Source organism: Rhea americana, unplaced genomic scaffold, assembly GCF_003343005.1.
Source record: "Rhea americana isolate MKP2758 unplaced genomic scaffold, rheAme1 scaffold_31, whole genome shotgun sequence".
Lineage (NCBI taxonomy): Eukaryota > Metazoa > Chordata > Aves > Rheiformes > Rheidae > Rhea > Rhea americana.
Window position 1 is genome coordinate 5206324 of NW_028186435.1, and position 13159 is coordinate 5219482.

The following is a 13159-nucleotide window of genomic DNA, read 5'->3' on the forward strand; positions in this document are numbered from 1 at the left end:
GTGCCCTCGGCGCGGCCGCAGCCTTCTGTCGCCTTGCCTCGCAGAGCTGGACCTGAATACCAAGTGCATCGTGGAGATGGAAGGGAATCAGACTGTGCTGCACCCGCCGCCTTCCAACACCAAGCAGGGAGAAAGGTAAAAGAAAACATAAATCAAAGTTAATTGTGCTGCTCATTAGAAACGCGCGCACACACACACCCTGTCCCGAGTTCCTGCCCCACCCTCTCCAGCTTTGGATTTAGGCAGCAGATGGTTCGTGTGGTTTTGTTAAAGGAGCAGCGAGCAGGCRGTGTTGTAAAGTTTTTGCCCGGTGCCTTTCAAAGGCCGCGATGGGGACGCGGAGGGGGAATGGGCTAAGGGAAGAATGTCGTGGCCCCTCGAGCTGCGAGGGCCGGCAAAAGTGTCAGTCAGGAATTGCTTCATTAGACTTGCATTATTAGGCCTTTCGTCCTTTCTTTGCTTCCTGAGCGGAACTGGAGGTGAACGAATGGAGCTGTGGAGGCGTAAGATCACTATTGGCCTCTTAAGTCTAAAAGCTGGTTCTTGATTAACTGCTCAAAAAATAAGCTATCGATTAGATAATCAATAGGACTAGGAATTGCAGAGACTGTCCATGGTGTTTTCAGAAATTTCCGTTAAGTGCAGACTGCTAATGTGTTGATGTGAACTTGGTTTTCATTTGTGGAAACAAAAAGCAGAATTTGGATTTTCTACTAGCAGTGGGATTTTTTTTAAAGCTTGTTTACTAAGTTTTAACCTATTTKCCTCTGTAATTGCGAGATCCTTTGTTAATTCAGTGTTATTCTCTGAAGTAGCCTGTGAGAATGTGCTAAAATAATTTTGAAATCTGGCATTCAGTTATGATGCTTCAGTAAAGAATACCATTGGAAATATTCCAAAATACCAATGCACTAGACTGTAAAAATAGATCAGAACAGGAAAAGATTTCTTTCCTTTGAGGGAGTGAGGGGAAAGACAGGGAGGTGTGAGAGGAAAAGTTACAATACAATGTAACTTTTCTTATCTCTTCAGTTACCTGTTGACTATACAACTTAATCTGCTGAAAATATTTAAGTCCAACAAGAGTGAAACCGCTTTCATGGTTATAGCCATTTTCAGATGAATGAGTTCCTACTGTTTAAGTTACATTAAGGATATTTTTGATTGAATTGATAAGAGTTATGAAAAAACAGTAACATTAGAATTTGGGTTTTTTCAAAGGCCATTTGCCAGGTTTTCATTGTTTTCCAACAAAAAGGCCCAAGACTTTATGTGAAGAGCTTCTAACATTAATCCAAATGTTGGATCATAGCTGTAATCAAATCAGTTTAACTTAAATCCAGCTTGCTTTGTCTTCTGAACTGTTACTGTGGCTCATGTGCTGGCCTGAGACTTGAAAGACCTGTGCTTGCTTCTTCCATGGATCTTTGTGTGGTCTTCTACAAGCCTTACTGCCTCTATGGCTGAGCATCCCATCTATATAATAGAAATGTTGGTTTTAAGATGCCTGTTTTAGAATGTTCCCCCCTCTGTTTTTATGGTGTCCATCGTAACACTACTGCAATAAGAATAACATTGGCTTTCTTTAAAGTGAGTGGATTTGACAGGTGTAGAACATAAAACTCAGAGTTCACAAAGCAATAACAGAATCAAGGATTAAACATTGTTTTGGTATCGAAGAGAGAGATTATTTTAATAAAGAGCCTGTGATGTGTGAATTTTGCCTGTCGTACAAATTGGTCTGCAGGTATTTAGGGAGACTATGTGGTGATTCTGTGCTGTGTTAGAGCTTGTGTGGCTTGTGCTTATCTGACTTTAATACCTATAACRTGTATACGTTCTCTTACTTAGTTTGCATCAACTTCTGGTTCTGTGCTAAGAGTCTCACAAGTGAGTTCTGACACTTGTGTGCAATCCTGCAGATGATAGCTATGTTGGCAGGTGATAGCTGCCATGCTTGCAGCACACTGAGATTGGAATTTGGCAGTCTGTTAAATGTTCAGCTTGTATGTTGAAGGAAACAACTGTCTGACATGAATGGATTGGAAATAATCAAAAATACTGATCAGAAGTAATCTTGCTGATGCAGAAATACAATTTGGACGCTTTCCATATGTGGTTGTCGTGTACAATCTACTGAGATGCTTCATGGACTTTTTAGTGCTTTGTGAAGATTCTTAATTTTTATTTRATGTTAAACACTTGATTTCTACATTTTTACCAAAGATAAATAGTTCAATTTCTCATGATGAAGGATGTATTCTACTGTTCCTTTATGTGTACCCAAATAAAATGTCTATATAAACGGACTCTGGATTGCTGAGTAGTTGCTGTATGTACTTAGATTAGTGCCTCAGCAGTTCAACTTGGTTTTTCTTTCAGAGCAGCCATGTCATTACAAAAATGATTTCACTTGCTAAAGTGATTAATTTGTCTTTTGCTACCATATTGCATTATTTCAATATTCTGTTTAGAATTACCTTTCCCTTTTTAACCTCTTACCTTTTTATATGGAAATTTCCTTTTTTAGCTGAATGAAAATAAAGTTTGTACTACACTTCAGAATAAGAATAAGTAGCTTTCTAAAGCCAGTTTTGTTTCCAACACTGCTTTCTTAATTGAGCTGAAGCCAAGAATCTATGGTTTAGGGAGAAGGAAGGAATGACGGAGATTTCAGGACTATGCTCTGTTTGCTTTGTACTCACAGTTATAATCTTAAATATAATAACAGAATTTTCTGAAGTTAGATAGTGCTTTTGTAATCACAACATTATAAGATTTGCTTTGGAAGAACATCCAGGAGTTAGGAAAATCAATTTTACTAGCTTTGTCTATTCTACAAGTATGAATTTGTTTTTGAATTAAACCTAAGTTTAGATACATGTTGTTGATCAATCTCTAATTGTACATGCTCTAACATTAAATTTATGAATGATTTACCTCGACAAGTGGTGAAAAAAGCCTAAAATCCAGGTAGTACTGTCATTTGTCTAAGTATTCATTGCTCTATTGGTGGTAAAGCAGCAAGCTGCAACTCTAATTTAGAGCAGGGTTTCTAACTCCCTGTTCTGATCACTAGACCACATTGCACTCATACCGTAACAAAGAAAGCTACAAAACAGTKGTTGTTGATACAATTTGTTACATTTCTTTTTGTAAGCAGCAGACCTGTCATTTCCCATAGGCTGCCCTTTTTCCGGGTTCTAAACTAACAGGAAGAAAGAGAACCTAGAAAAACCTAACAATCAGTGTCTGAAAGGCACAGGAAAAACTTCACTGATTGATGTAATATTAGACAGAGTTCGGAAAGGAATAACTTTCATTAGCTAGTGTCAGGTATAATCACTGTGATACTGGCAAACTTTGTAAGTTGATTGTAGGACTTCTTAGTCCTAGAGTTAGTCTTACTAAGCATTTTTTTTAATAGGACTCTGACACTTCTCATCTTTTCTCCTGTAAAAGATTCTACTTCATATTAAAGCTGCTGGATTTTTTTTAGTATAAAAAAAAGATTTTTAGCAGGTGCCTCTTCTGCATTTGATTCTTAAGATAGACTTTCCCCAGTTCTTGCCTTTCAGCTTCACTTTTTAAGAAYATATCATCTGAAAAGAAAAGTTTTGTTTTGGTTCCCTGACAACAGTTCTTCATGACATGATCTTTCCTTCTTTATTAAACAAAATATTTATCTTGACTGAAATAAACAAGGAACTATGGAGACAGCAAAACTGAAATACTGCTTCAACTGTGTAGTTTGACTGAAACAAAAAAAAATCATCATCTGTTGGGCAACTTACTCCATTAAGGCATAGTAGYCATGTACAAACCTGATATTGTTAAAGATCTTGGGTCAAAAATCAGTAAGAAGTCATCAGAGTATGGAGCTGAATATGATATTTTCATTTTTCTCAGAAAGCATCTTTCTTACCTGGCTTARTTTTTTCTAGAAACATATTTTAAGACTTGTTTCCTCTGTCTTTTTCCTTCATCTTTTAGGTAACAGATGAGTAGTGCAAAGGCCAAATGCTACTTAGGGAGGACTTTTTTATATCACTAAAATGCTAAAGATTTTGGAATTTTTTGAGTTCTTTAATAAAATTGACCCCTTACAACTTGTTCCCAGTTATTTATCCGGTTTCTGTAGGCCATGATACTTCCGAAGATTTCATCATCGCTAGATAGCTTCTCCTTAAAGTCTTGTTTCTAGGTAATGGCTCTGTTTTACTACCCCTGCCTAGTTTTCCTCTGGGGAAAGCATGATTTTGAATGGTCTTTAGTAGGTAGTCATTCATACAGTTTATTTTTGATTTATTAATTTGAACAGCATCAGAAATGAGAAGGCTGTTGTATGGAAGGTATGTTCCTTTGTGACAATGGTGCCTATTTTAAACTGAACCTTGTAGAAGATGACAGCTGCAAATTATTTCCATATCTGAAGGAGCAGGAGCTCAAGAAGATTACGTCTCTGTGTATACTCCGAATTATCGTTTGTCTGAGATAGATGGTAAAATAACAGCAGGCAGCAACCATTACCTTTGTCTATAGGAAATGTAAAAGCAATCTGACTTTGACCTCTTCTGTTAGTATTCCTGTTAGGTGTCAATGATCCGGATGTGAACTGTTACCTTTGAATATTTATGGAAAAGGTGTGCCTGAATTATGAAATGTGTTGCTGGAGATGGTATTTCAGAATTATTTCCACAATGCTTTTTCATTCATGCCTYAAGTAGGACACTAGATGCAGTTTCATTAAATTGCTGTTCTCAAATTCCACATAATTTAAAACAAAATGAAACATGCAGTATTTTGGATTATAGGTTTGTGTCATGTTCTAAGGTGGCCTGAAGTGTACTAAAAGGAACAGCCATTCTTTTGTCATGTTTATAAAACTCAGATAACTGTTAGGACATTATGCTTTGGTCTTTAAATGGCATTGCTAGAGGAAACTATCTTTGGAGGCTGTTGAGATTGTGGATGAGAAGCTAGGAGTACTTAGCTGGCAGTATTTCTGAGCAAAAATAGATCAAGTACTTGAAGAAAAGGAAAACCATTCTTGGTTAATTAGGTGATCATTGCCTTGTAGCCATTCTGTACTTTTGGATTACTGAGTGTTATGTTAAAATATTATTGTGTAGAACACAGTGAAACAAGAGTTTCAGATTTGAACCTGTCCAAATTTTCTGTTGTATGATGTTAGAAATGCTCACACAATGAAACTTGAAAAGATTTTTTTTAAAAGATAAGCAGGCCATTAGACATGCTTTTCTTCTGTATTTAGTAGGGGCATGTATGCGTGCATTTGCTTATTATTGAAACCACGTTTTTTTCGAGATCTGGATTACTACTTAATCCACCTTGAATATGTTGTTTACTGACATGAATTATGAATTTAAGAAATGTGCAGCTCTTTCAAAATGGAGTTATTTTTGTCCTTTTGTTTGGGGAGATCAGGACTGAAGGAAAAGTTTTAATCTTTTGCCTCCATTGCCCATTTGATCTAATTATTAATGACAGTTTTCTTGTTTAAAAGCAAAAAAAAATTGCCTTTGCTTTGTTGTGCCTCTAGCAGATCTATTGAATGTGCATGTGGTAAGGTTTCAGACTTCTAATTAGAGTTACTGTTAGCAATTTACAAAATGACTTTTATAAAGTATTGTAGTGACCCTGATGTGGTCTAGATTCAAAATTATTCAGCCTGTATCTAAAAAGTCCTCCTTCCACAAAACTTTGGCTCAGAGAGAAGTAGTACACACAAGCTTTTATTCAGTGAGATCTACAAACTTCATAGAGTTGAAATGCAAATCTTTGTGTATATTTTTGGTGATAATGTGAATTCACAGTCTCAGTTCAGCAATGCAGTACTCACAGGTTAGCATAAATTATTCATATATTATCACTGTGGTGATAGTTCTAGTAATAAGATTAGAGCTAAATATTTAAACTGACAAATGTACTAGTTGCCATATATTTATGAGATGTTACCTTTATTCTTCTAAAGTTGGGTGCAAATTGAGTACCAGTAGTGGTAGTCACCTTGTTGGCTGTGTTGATAGTATGCCTTGCRTGGAAAGACTGTCCTTAATGGTGGGAAAGTAGTTCCCTGCTTGTTTGGCCCACACTGGGCATGGTTTGAATCTATTAAAGGAAACAGTTACTGTCCRCTATACTGAAATGCCAGCTGCTGCAGCAATGCTGAACAGATTCTGTTGTTTAACTGAATAACTTCTCTGATTGCTCAGTTGCTTGTATTTTGTGTTAGGATGTCTGTTACCAGCTGCAGAATGTCTAGAAGGCTGTTAAAGGAAGTGTGAAAGAGTCTGCTGGAGACGAGGAGCGTTGTACACGTTCAGTAATTACACAGACAAAGACAAGACCCCTACTGTGCAATGATTTGCTCCACAGAAACTCAATATCAAGTTAACTTGAGACCTGAAGCACTAAGTTAACTAAAACAGCTATGCTTTGGGCTGGAAGTAATACTGCTGTCTCATCTTATGAGATGTGGAAGGGATTTAAATTTGTTTAGTTGCTGCTATATGACTGTGATATGAAATTGGTCATCAGAGCTTGAAGATTGTTGAAACTTGAGCTCCTGGAGCTTGTCTGTATGATTTTTCTGTGGTTTGTGACAGATATTGAATAGGAGTTGAGGGAAGAGCTTCATAAGATACATCAAGCATCAAGATGAGGGTTGATCAGGAAAATGCATTGCTGACAGGAGTGAAAAAATCACCAGCACAGGTATCTTGAGCTTGTGCCATTGAAGAGTTACGTAAGCTGTTTTTAGGACTATGGAAAGTGTACCTTTATTTCCTTTCTCTTTTTTGAGGGTAGAGGGAAGTGAGTGGCTTTCTGAAGCTGTTGTGCTTGGTTAGTGATAATTAAAGTTATTAGTAGTTATTAGTAATTGATTAGTGGGAATTTAGCCTTTATTTTTGATAGTTGCCTTTTAATCTAAAATTTGAAGTTTCTGTAAGTGAGACTTTTTAAACTAATGAAATTCATAACCATGTGCTATACTGCTGCCGCTTCACATTTGATGACGACATGGATAGTATGCTGATACTGGCTTACTTGAGATAGATGACATTATTGTGTCATCTTTTTGCAGAGTGTGTATATCCCAAGAATTTTAAAGCATTTTATAAACATGAGTCAAGTCACCTGCTGTGGCTGGGGTGGCAGGCTTATCTGTGCATGTATTTATGAAGATAGTGTTTAATATGTTAAAAGCTACCAGGATATGTTGTTAATTGTAGGCTTTAGAGAAATCTAAATATGATGTTGTCTAAATAATGTGATTTTTTTTTAAAAAAAAAACACATTGCTGAAAATGCCAACACTTAAATGCTTATTTCCTTAAAAATATATTGTACTATAGAATATTTTAGATTTGCAAGTAATATGAAAGAAAATGCATGATTTCCCATTTATTCATCATCCAGCTATTGTTCCTCTGTCTCTTTTCATGCATGAACACAAATTCCACATAAGTAGTGCTTAAAAGCCTCTGATGAGGTTAAACTTTTTCTACTGTAAGGTATCAAAATTCTGAATCTATTTGCTGAGCTACTAGAACAATTTTCAAAACACTATGTATAAGTATGTGGAGGTGTCTGTTTTGCCTAATATTTGTCATATGATGACAAGGAACAGCAGATCTTAAATAAGAAACTACAGTAGTTGGCACTTCTTCCTGCACTGGTTCTGCTTTTCTTCTGTCTTCATGGTTGAAATCAAATCACGTGCAATGTTGCTGAGAAGGTCCTTTATGGATTAGGTGTGATGGAAGGCAAAGATACTCATCTGTAAAATTAATGGATTTGTACAGTGACTTGTTGTGGTTATAATGTGGGATTTAATACATTTGAATTCTTATTTTGTTGAATTGTACTTCAAATTCAAATTTACTTTGTGATCCAAAAGCTAAGACTGGTTTTATGCTAGATGACCTTTAGCTAAAGATAAGTCAACAGAGAATTTCAGTTCTATTGGAGGTACAGACCATGCTGGTAGAACTTTTTTTTACTGGCAAAGATGCTTTACTTCCCTGAATGAGAAGCATTCTGATCTACTTTGGAAAGTCTCTTTGTCAGCATGTGTTGATGTCATTTTTTTTTTTTATGTATGTAATGTGATGTAAGCTTGCAGCACTCCAGATTTGTGTTGGCTGAGTAGTGCCACCTCCCTGAATGATGCAAGTCCCAAGCTTTTTGATATTTTTCCTTCTTGTTATGCCATGTTGTTATTTTTTTTTTGCACTCATTCCTTTAGACTTAAATCCATTTTCAGAAGGTTTTGTATAATGAAACCAAGCTGAAACAGAAATCAGCCACTTGGTACAATAAAGTAAATGTTTGTATATTGTGTACACAACTGAAGAGGTTAATGCATTGGTTATGTATCCTCTGCATGCTCAGCAAGTAATTATATTTGAAAACTTTTATGAAGAAAACTTGAAGATTATGTAATGGAGTAAGAGCAGAAATGACTTGCAGTCTTCAGCATTGTTCTTGTGCTGTATTGAGATAAAAAGATAGTTCTGAAGGTGTAGTTAGAGTATCACAGAACTGGGGCCCTTTTGGTTTTGACATTTTGAAGTTTCTTACCATGACCATAGGTGATAAGCTGTTCTGGAACAAACAATACAGAAAGCAATCTGGCATTTTCCATTGTTCTCATTGCATTTAAAAGGGAAAAGGTTTTGATAGTTCGTTCTTCTGGTGTAGATCTAATCCTTGTCTCTGTCCTGCCTGCATCTTTGATTGGAATGTCCTTGCAAAATGTTGCTTCAGCATCTATGGAGAAGCTGACACATAAGGAAATGACGAAGATGATTCGTTAATGGATTTGCTGCTGACATGGTAGAACATAGGGAAAGGATACTTAGGGACTGGAATGAAAGGATAAGGAAAGGGAGAAGGGAGATACAGAAATGGATGCTCAACAGTATGATGAAACTTCTCAAACAATGCAAATGCTGGGGGCGRGGGCCGGAAATCGGTATCCCATAAGCTTTTCTCCTATCTTGTTGAAAGTGTGTGTGAGAAACTGGCAGTCTTTGAGGCAATACTGCGTTCTTCATGTGTGCCCTGGTTAAGATTCAGGTTGAAAACAAAAAGGAAAATGAGTTCAAATATGCAGACCTTTGAACACCAGACAGCTTAGACAGCTTTCTGTGTACTTTCTTTGTCAAGAACTTCCAAATACCCAGTGTTTTTGTTGTTTGAGGTGCTTATAACATTGCAGTTAAACTTGCATATTATGTTCCTAAATTTGTTTACACGATTATAATATTTCTAATGTTGTTTTTTCCCATTTATTGTGTTAAACATCTGTCATGATTGGAAGTCTGTGTAAACTGGCTGTGAAATAATTCACTCAAAAGAAACACTTGTATGTTGGTCAAAAAGACAATGAAAAGGCTTTGGAAGGTAGAGTACTTCAATGTTCTCAAGTTTTTATTCTGCCAAACAGTATCTTGATGTTTTTATTTACCATTTTTATGAATGCAACAGATGTTCTGTCCCTGAGACACTTACTGATAGAAGCTTTACATGTGTTTCAAGGAATGTGGTCTATCTTAGGAAATTTCAGCAGCAACTGCCCATTGCAGAATGACATCTAGCAATTTTGTGCTAGTTTAAACACTAAAATGCAGTTCCCCAATGTTGAGGTGACTGAATGGTCTCAGTATTTTGCAATTCTAATGTATTTTCTGAGCTATCTTTCTTTTACTATGTGGTTTTTACTTGTGTTTCAGTTGCTATTTTAGAATTTAAGTTATCTGAGTAAGAAAGAATTCATGGCTTGTCTGCAAGACTGACTCAAGTAGACTTTGAAAATACTCTTGCACTCATATGACCAAAGTATAAGTGTGTTTTATGAAAATCACTCCAAACTAGTTCATCTTAATCTTTCACTCTCTGTCGAAAAGGGTGTAGGATTTCTGGAGGTTCTTATAAAAGTGGAATTTTGAATGCTTACATTTTTCTCAATTTTTCTGCATCTTTATCATAGTTCAGAGAAGATAGAGGCAAGTAAGCCAATGATGTAAGTGACCTCTTGTCTGTTTGACTTTGTTGTGATTAAAAAAGAGGGAAATAAATGCAAAGTCTTTCTCTTTATACTTTGAAATGCTATCCTAAAAGATATTGTACAATTGGATTTTGAAGGAAGATTGTTTTCATCAGCAGTGATATAAATGAAAGATACTAAAAATGTTGATGCTAATATGCAATTATGGTATATGGGAAAAGAAAAATCAAACTAAATTAGAGGGGGTTTTTATTTTTAAGAAAAAATCATGCTTTTGTTTAAGTTTGATAACTTAAGAGTGACAGTCTGTTGGCTAGTAGCTATAATGAGCAATGTCAGAATTTGGTAAAGCTCAAAGTGAGTGTTTTTAGACTACAAAACTTTTTTTTTGAATAGCAGTGGAAAAGCTGTGTATTTGAAATACTGTTAAAATTATCCTTCTATTTTGCATTGAAAATATGAGGTCAGTATAGGATTCCATAAAGAACTTTTGCCATAAATGGAAAGAGAAGAGAATGCAATATGCTTTTTTGTTTTTTCTCTTAAAAATCTATATTGGGCAATTCATGATTCTTTTCAAAAATCATTTTACAACTTTTTTTTTAACTTTGTTTTTCCATATGAAGCAAGTTATTTTGCTTTGGTACTGTTGGTCTAAGAGCATTTCACAAAGAATGCTTACCTTAGCTGCAGCTTCCCCTTTATCTTTCCACTCTTTTTCACTTTCGGGTCTGAGTTTGCAGATGTAGTAGTTAAAAATAAATTGTGAACTGATCTGGAGTTACTAACCAGAAAATGTAACTTTTAGCTTTTTTTTTTTTTTTTTTTTTTTTAATATAACTGCTATTTAATATAACTGCAGAAAGGAGACAGCTGAGTCCTTATTGTACTGAAAGCTGCTGAGAATGGCTGGTGCTGACATTTAGTAAAATTATTAGTGGCCATGTCTATAGAGGGAAAGCTATACTGGAAAGCTCATGTGATAAACTTCATTTGAAAAGAGTTTTGAATTTAGTTCTGCATTTGCCAAACCTGAATTTTGTTTGCTATTTTGCTCCTTCATGTTCTTAGTTTAACTTTTCTAACAAAACCTTGCTGACCTCAGTACTACTATTTGCCTTCTCAGATCACTAATTAATATAATGCCTGTTAGAGTTCAGAAACTTTCATATGACTTAACACAGTGCTGCCAGTTGACCTACTTATTCTGAGCCTTTCTCCTTCCTTAACATATGACTTCTCATGCTCTTGTAAGAATTCTTTGTCAATATTTTGAGAGATTACATGTAACTGCTTTATCTCTTCTTGCTTGTATTTGCCTAACTTATTTAGTGTGCAGGCAAATCTCTAGGTAGGTGGTCCAGTCTATGGGTTATTCATGGCGGAAGTAATTGCCTTTGTTATGTGGACCTTTAGCAGGTAAGCTTGGCAAGACCTCACAGCCTCCCATACAGGGTCAGTTCAGAAGACTCTATGCTGGACTTGCAGCTGGGATGCACAGTGCAAGTGCTGGACAGCTATGGATGGCAAGTTTGTGTCTAGCAAGACTTTGTTAGCTTGTGCTCAGTGCTAATCCTCATGTTTGTGACTGTCCATGTGAACTTGGAAATGGGAGGAGCTGGCAGTGATGGTGATCTCTAGCAGTGCTAGGGACGGGAAAGGGCAAAAGGTACATAGATGTAGGCTTGCACTGCTGTTTCACTAGTTCAGGTGCAGTACAGAATGAGCACACGTTCAGGTAATGAGCCCAAGCTGATGAGGTTCTCCTAAAACTGAGAGTGCAGGGGTTCACTGGCTAGAGACACTCAGTTGATTCTACAGCGTTGATTCTGTGACTGAGTATGTCTGCAACAYGCTCCTTAGTGTGCACCATGTTATCTGAGACTTTTTACCATTATCAAGAGTTTCAGCCTACACTCATTATGAGTAATAGAGTTGACTGTAACCTACAATACAGATGGTTCTAAATACAACTGTAAAGCTGTGTATTAACACTTTAAGTAGAATTTAAACACCTTCATTAACTATTAGAAACAAAGCAGTTGAAATACTTTACTGTAAAACAGAGWTAGATTCCCATTTTTCTTAGGCTTATCAACCTTACTGATTGAGTTGAATGGTGAATTTAAAGCTTGGGTATTTGCCATACCACGAAAAGTGTTCAGTAGAACAGAATACGTTTTCCCTGTTGACTCCAATCTATGAGAGAGAATCCCCATTTCTGGAATATGGGATCATTTGCAGCCACTTCATATCCCATTACGGAAACCTAGACCTCAGTTCTTCAACCAGCTCTGAGCAGATGCCAGCATGGGCCACCAAATGCACTTCAGTCTCTAGGTTAGCATGCAGATGGCATGGCCCACTAGCCAAGCTTAATTTTACCAGCTTTTGGGCTATTTAAACATACACAATTCATCTTTATACTAAACCTCATGGTTTCTGTGAAAGCCTATCTGCAGATAGAAGCTTATGTCCTTCCCTGCTTTTATTTGATTTCATCCTTTCTTCCTCTGCCTTTCTTCCTTCTGACCTTCTGCTGTGTTCTCCCATGCTTTGTGAGATATTTAAAATACAGTATCTAGAAACGTAGTAGCTAGAAATGACAGCATATTAGAGTCAAGAGATTGAGTGCTATTGGCAACTCCCAGCAGTGCTCTGCTGCTTACTCTAAATTGAAAGCTTTGTTTAAATGTAATCTCTTTTGCAGTAGTACTGTAACATGTGCATGTTGCTTGTCTCAGCTTCTTTGTTTTTCTGTGCCTTGCTGTTCTACTAGTAACTTACCCCATAGTATTCACTGACAGTGCTGCTTTCATCAACTTCTTTATTTTCTGTGTGCTAAATGCCAAAAATCTCTGCTGTTCCAAAACTTGTCAGGGCTTGACATCTTGATTTTGTTGTAGGATGACCATGCTTTCTAAATTAATTTCTTGATTTCTTTTTTGGCTGCATCAAGGCAAATGTAATAAGAGAGTAATTTTTCTGTTTTCCAAACACAACTGCATTCAGTGTGCTGCTACCGAATTGGGCTAGAAAGCCCAGCTCGCTGTTGTAAAACCCAGTGAATTTCTACCCAGTGACGCAGGCTCCCACCTTCTCAAAATCTCCCTCCCTTAACTTG

At 36.5% G+C, this 13159-nt stretch overlaps 1 protein-coding gene across 5 annotated transcripts in view; it reads left to right on the forward strand.

The window, feature by feature from the left end:
- Window positions 1-48: 48 nt before the first annotated feature.
- KIF13A (kinesin family member 13A) overlaps window positions 49-13159 on the forward strand; it is a 116082-nt gene continuing 102971 nt past the window's right edge. For all 5 annotated transcript variants that reach the window (XM_085310047.1, XM_085310049.1, XM_085310048.1 and 2 more), the window contains exon 1: window positions 49-135. In XM_085310047.1, coding sequence (XP_085166173.1) covers window positions 77-135 — 59 coding nt within the window. In that variant the 5' untranslated portion in view covers window positions 49-76. The remainder of the gene's footprint in view (window positions 136-13159) is intronic.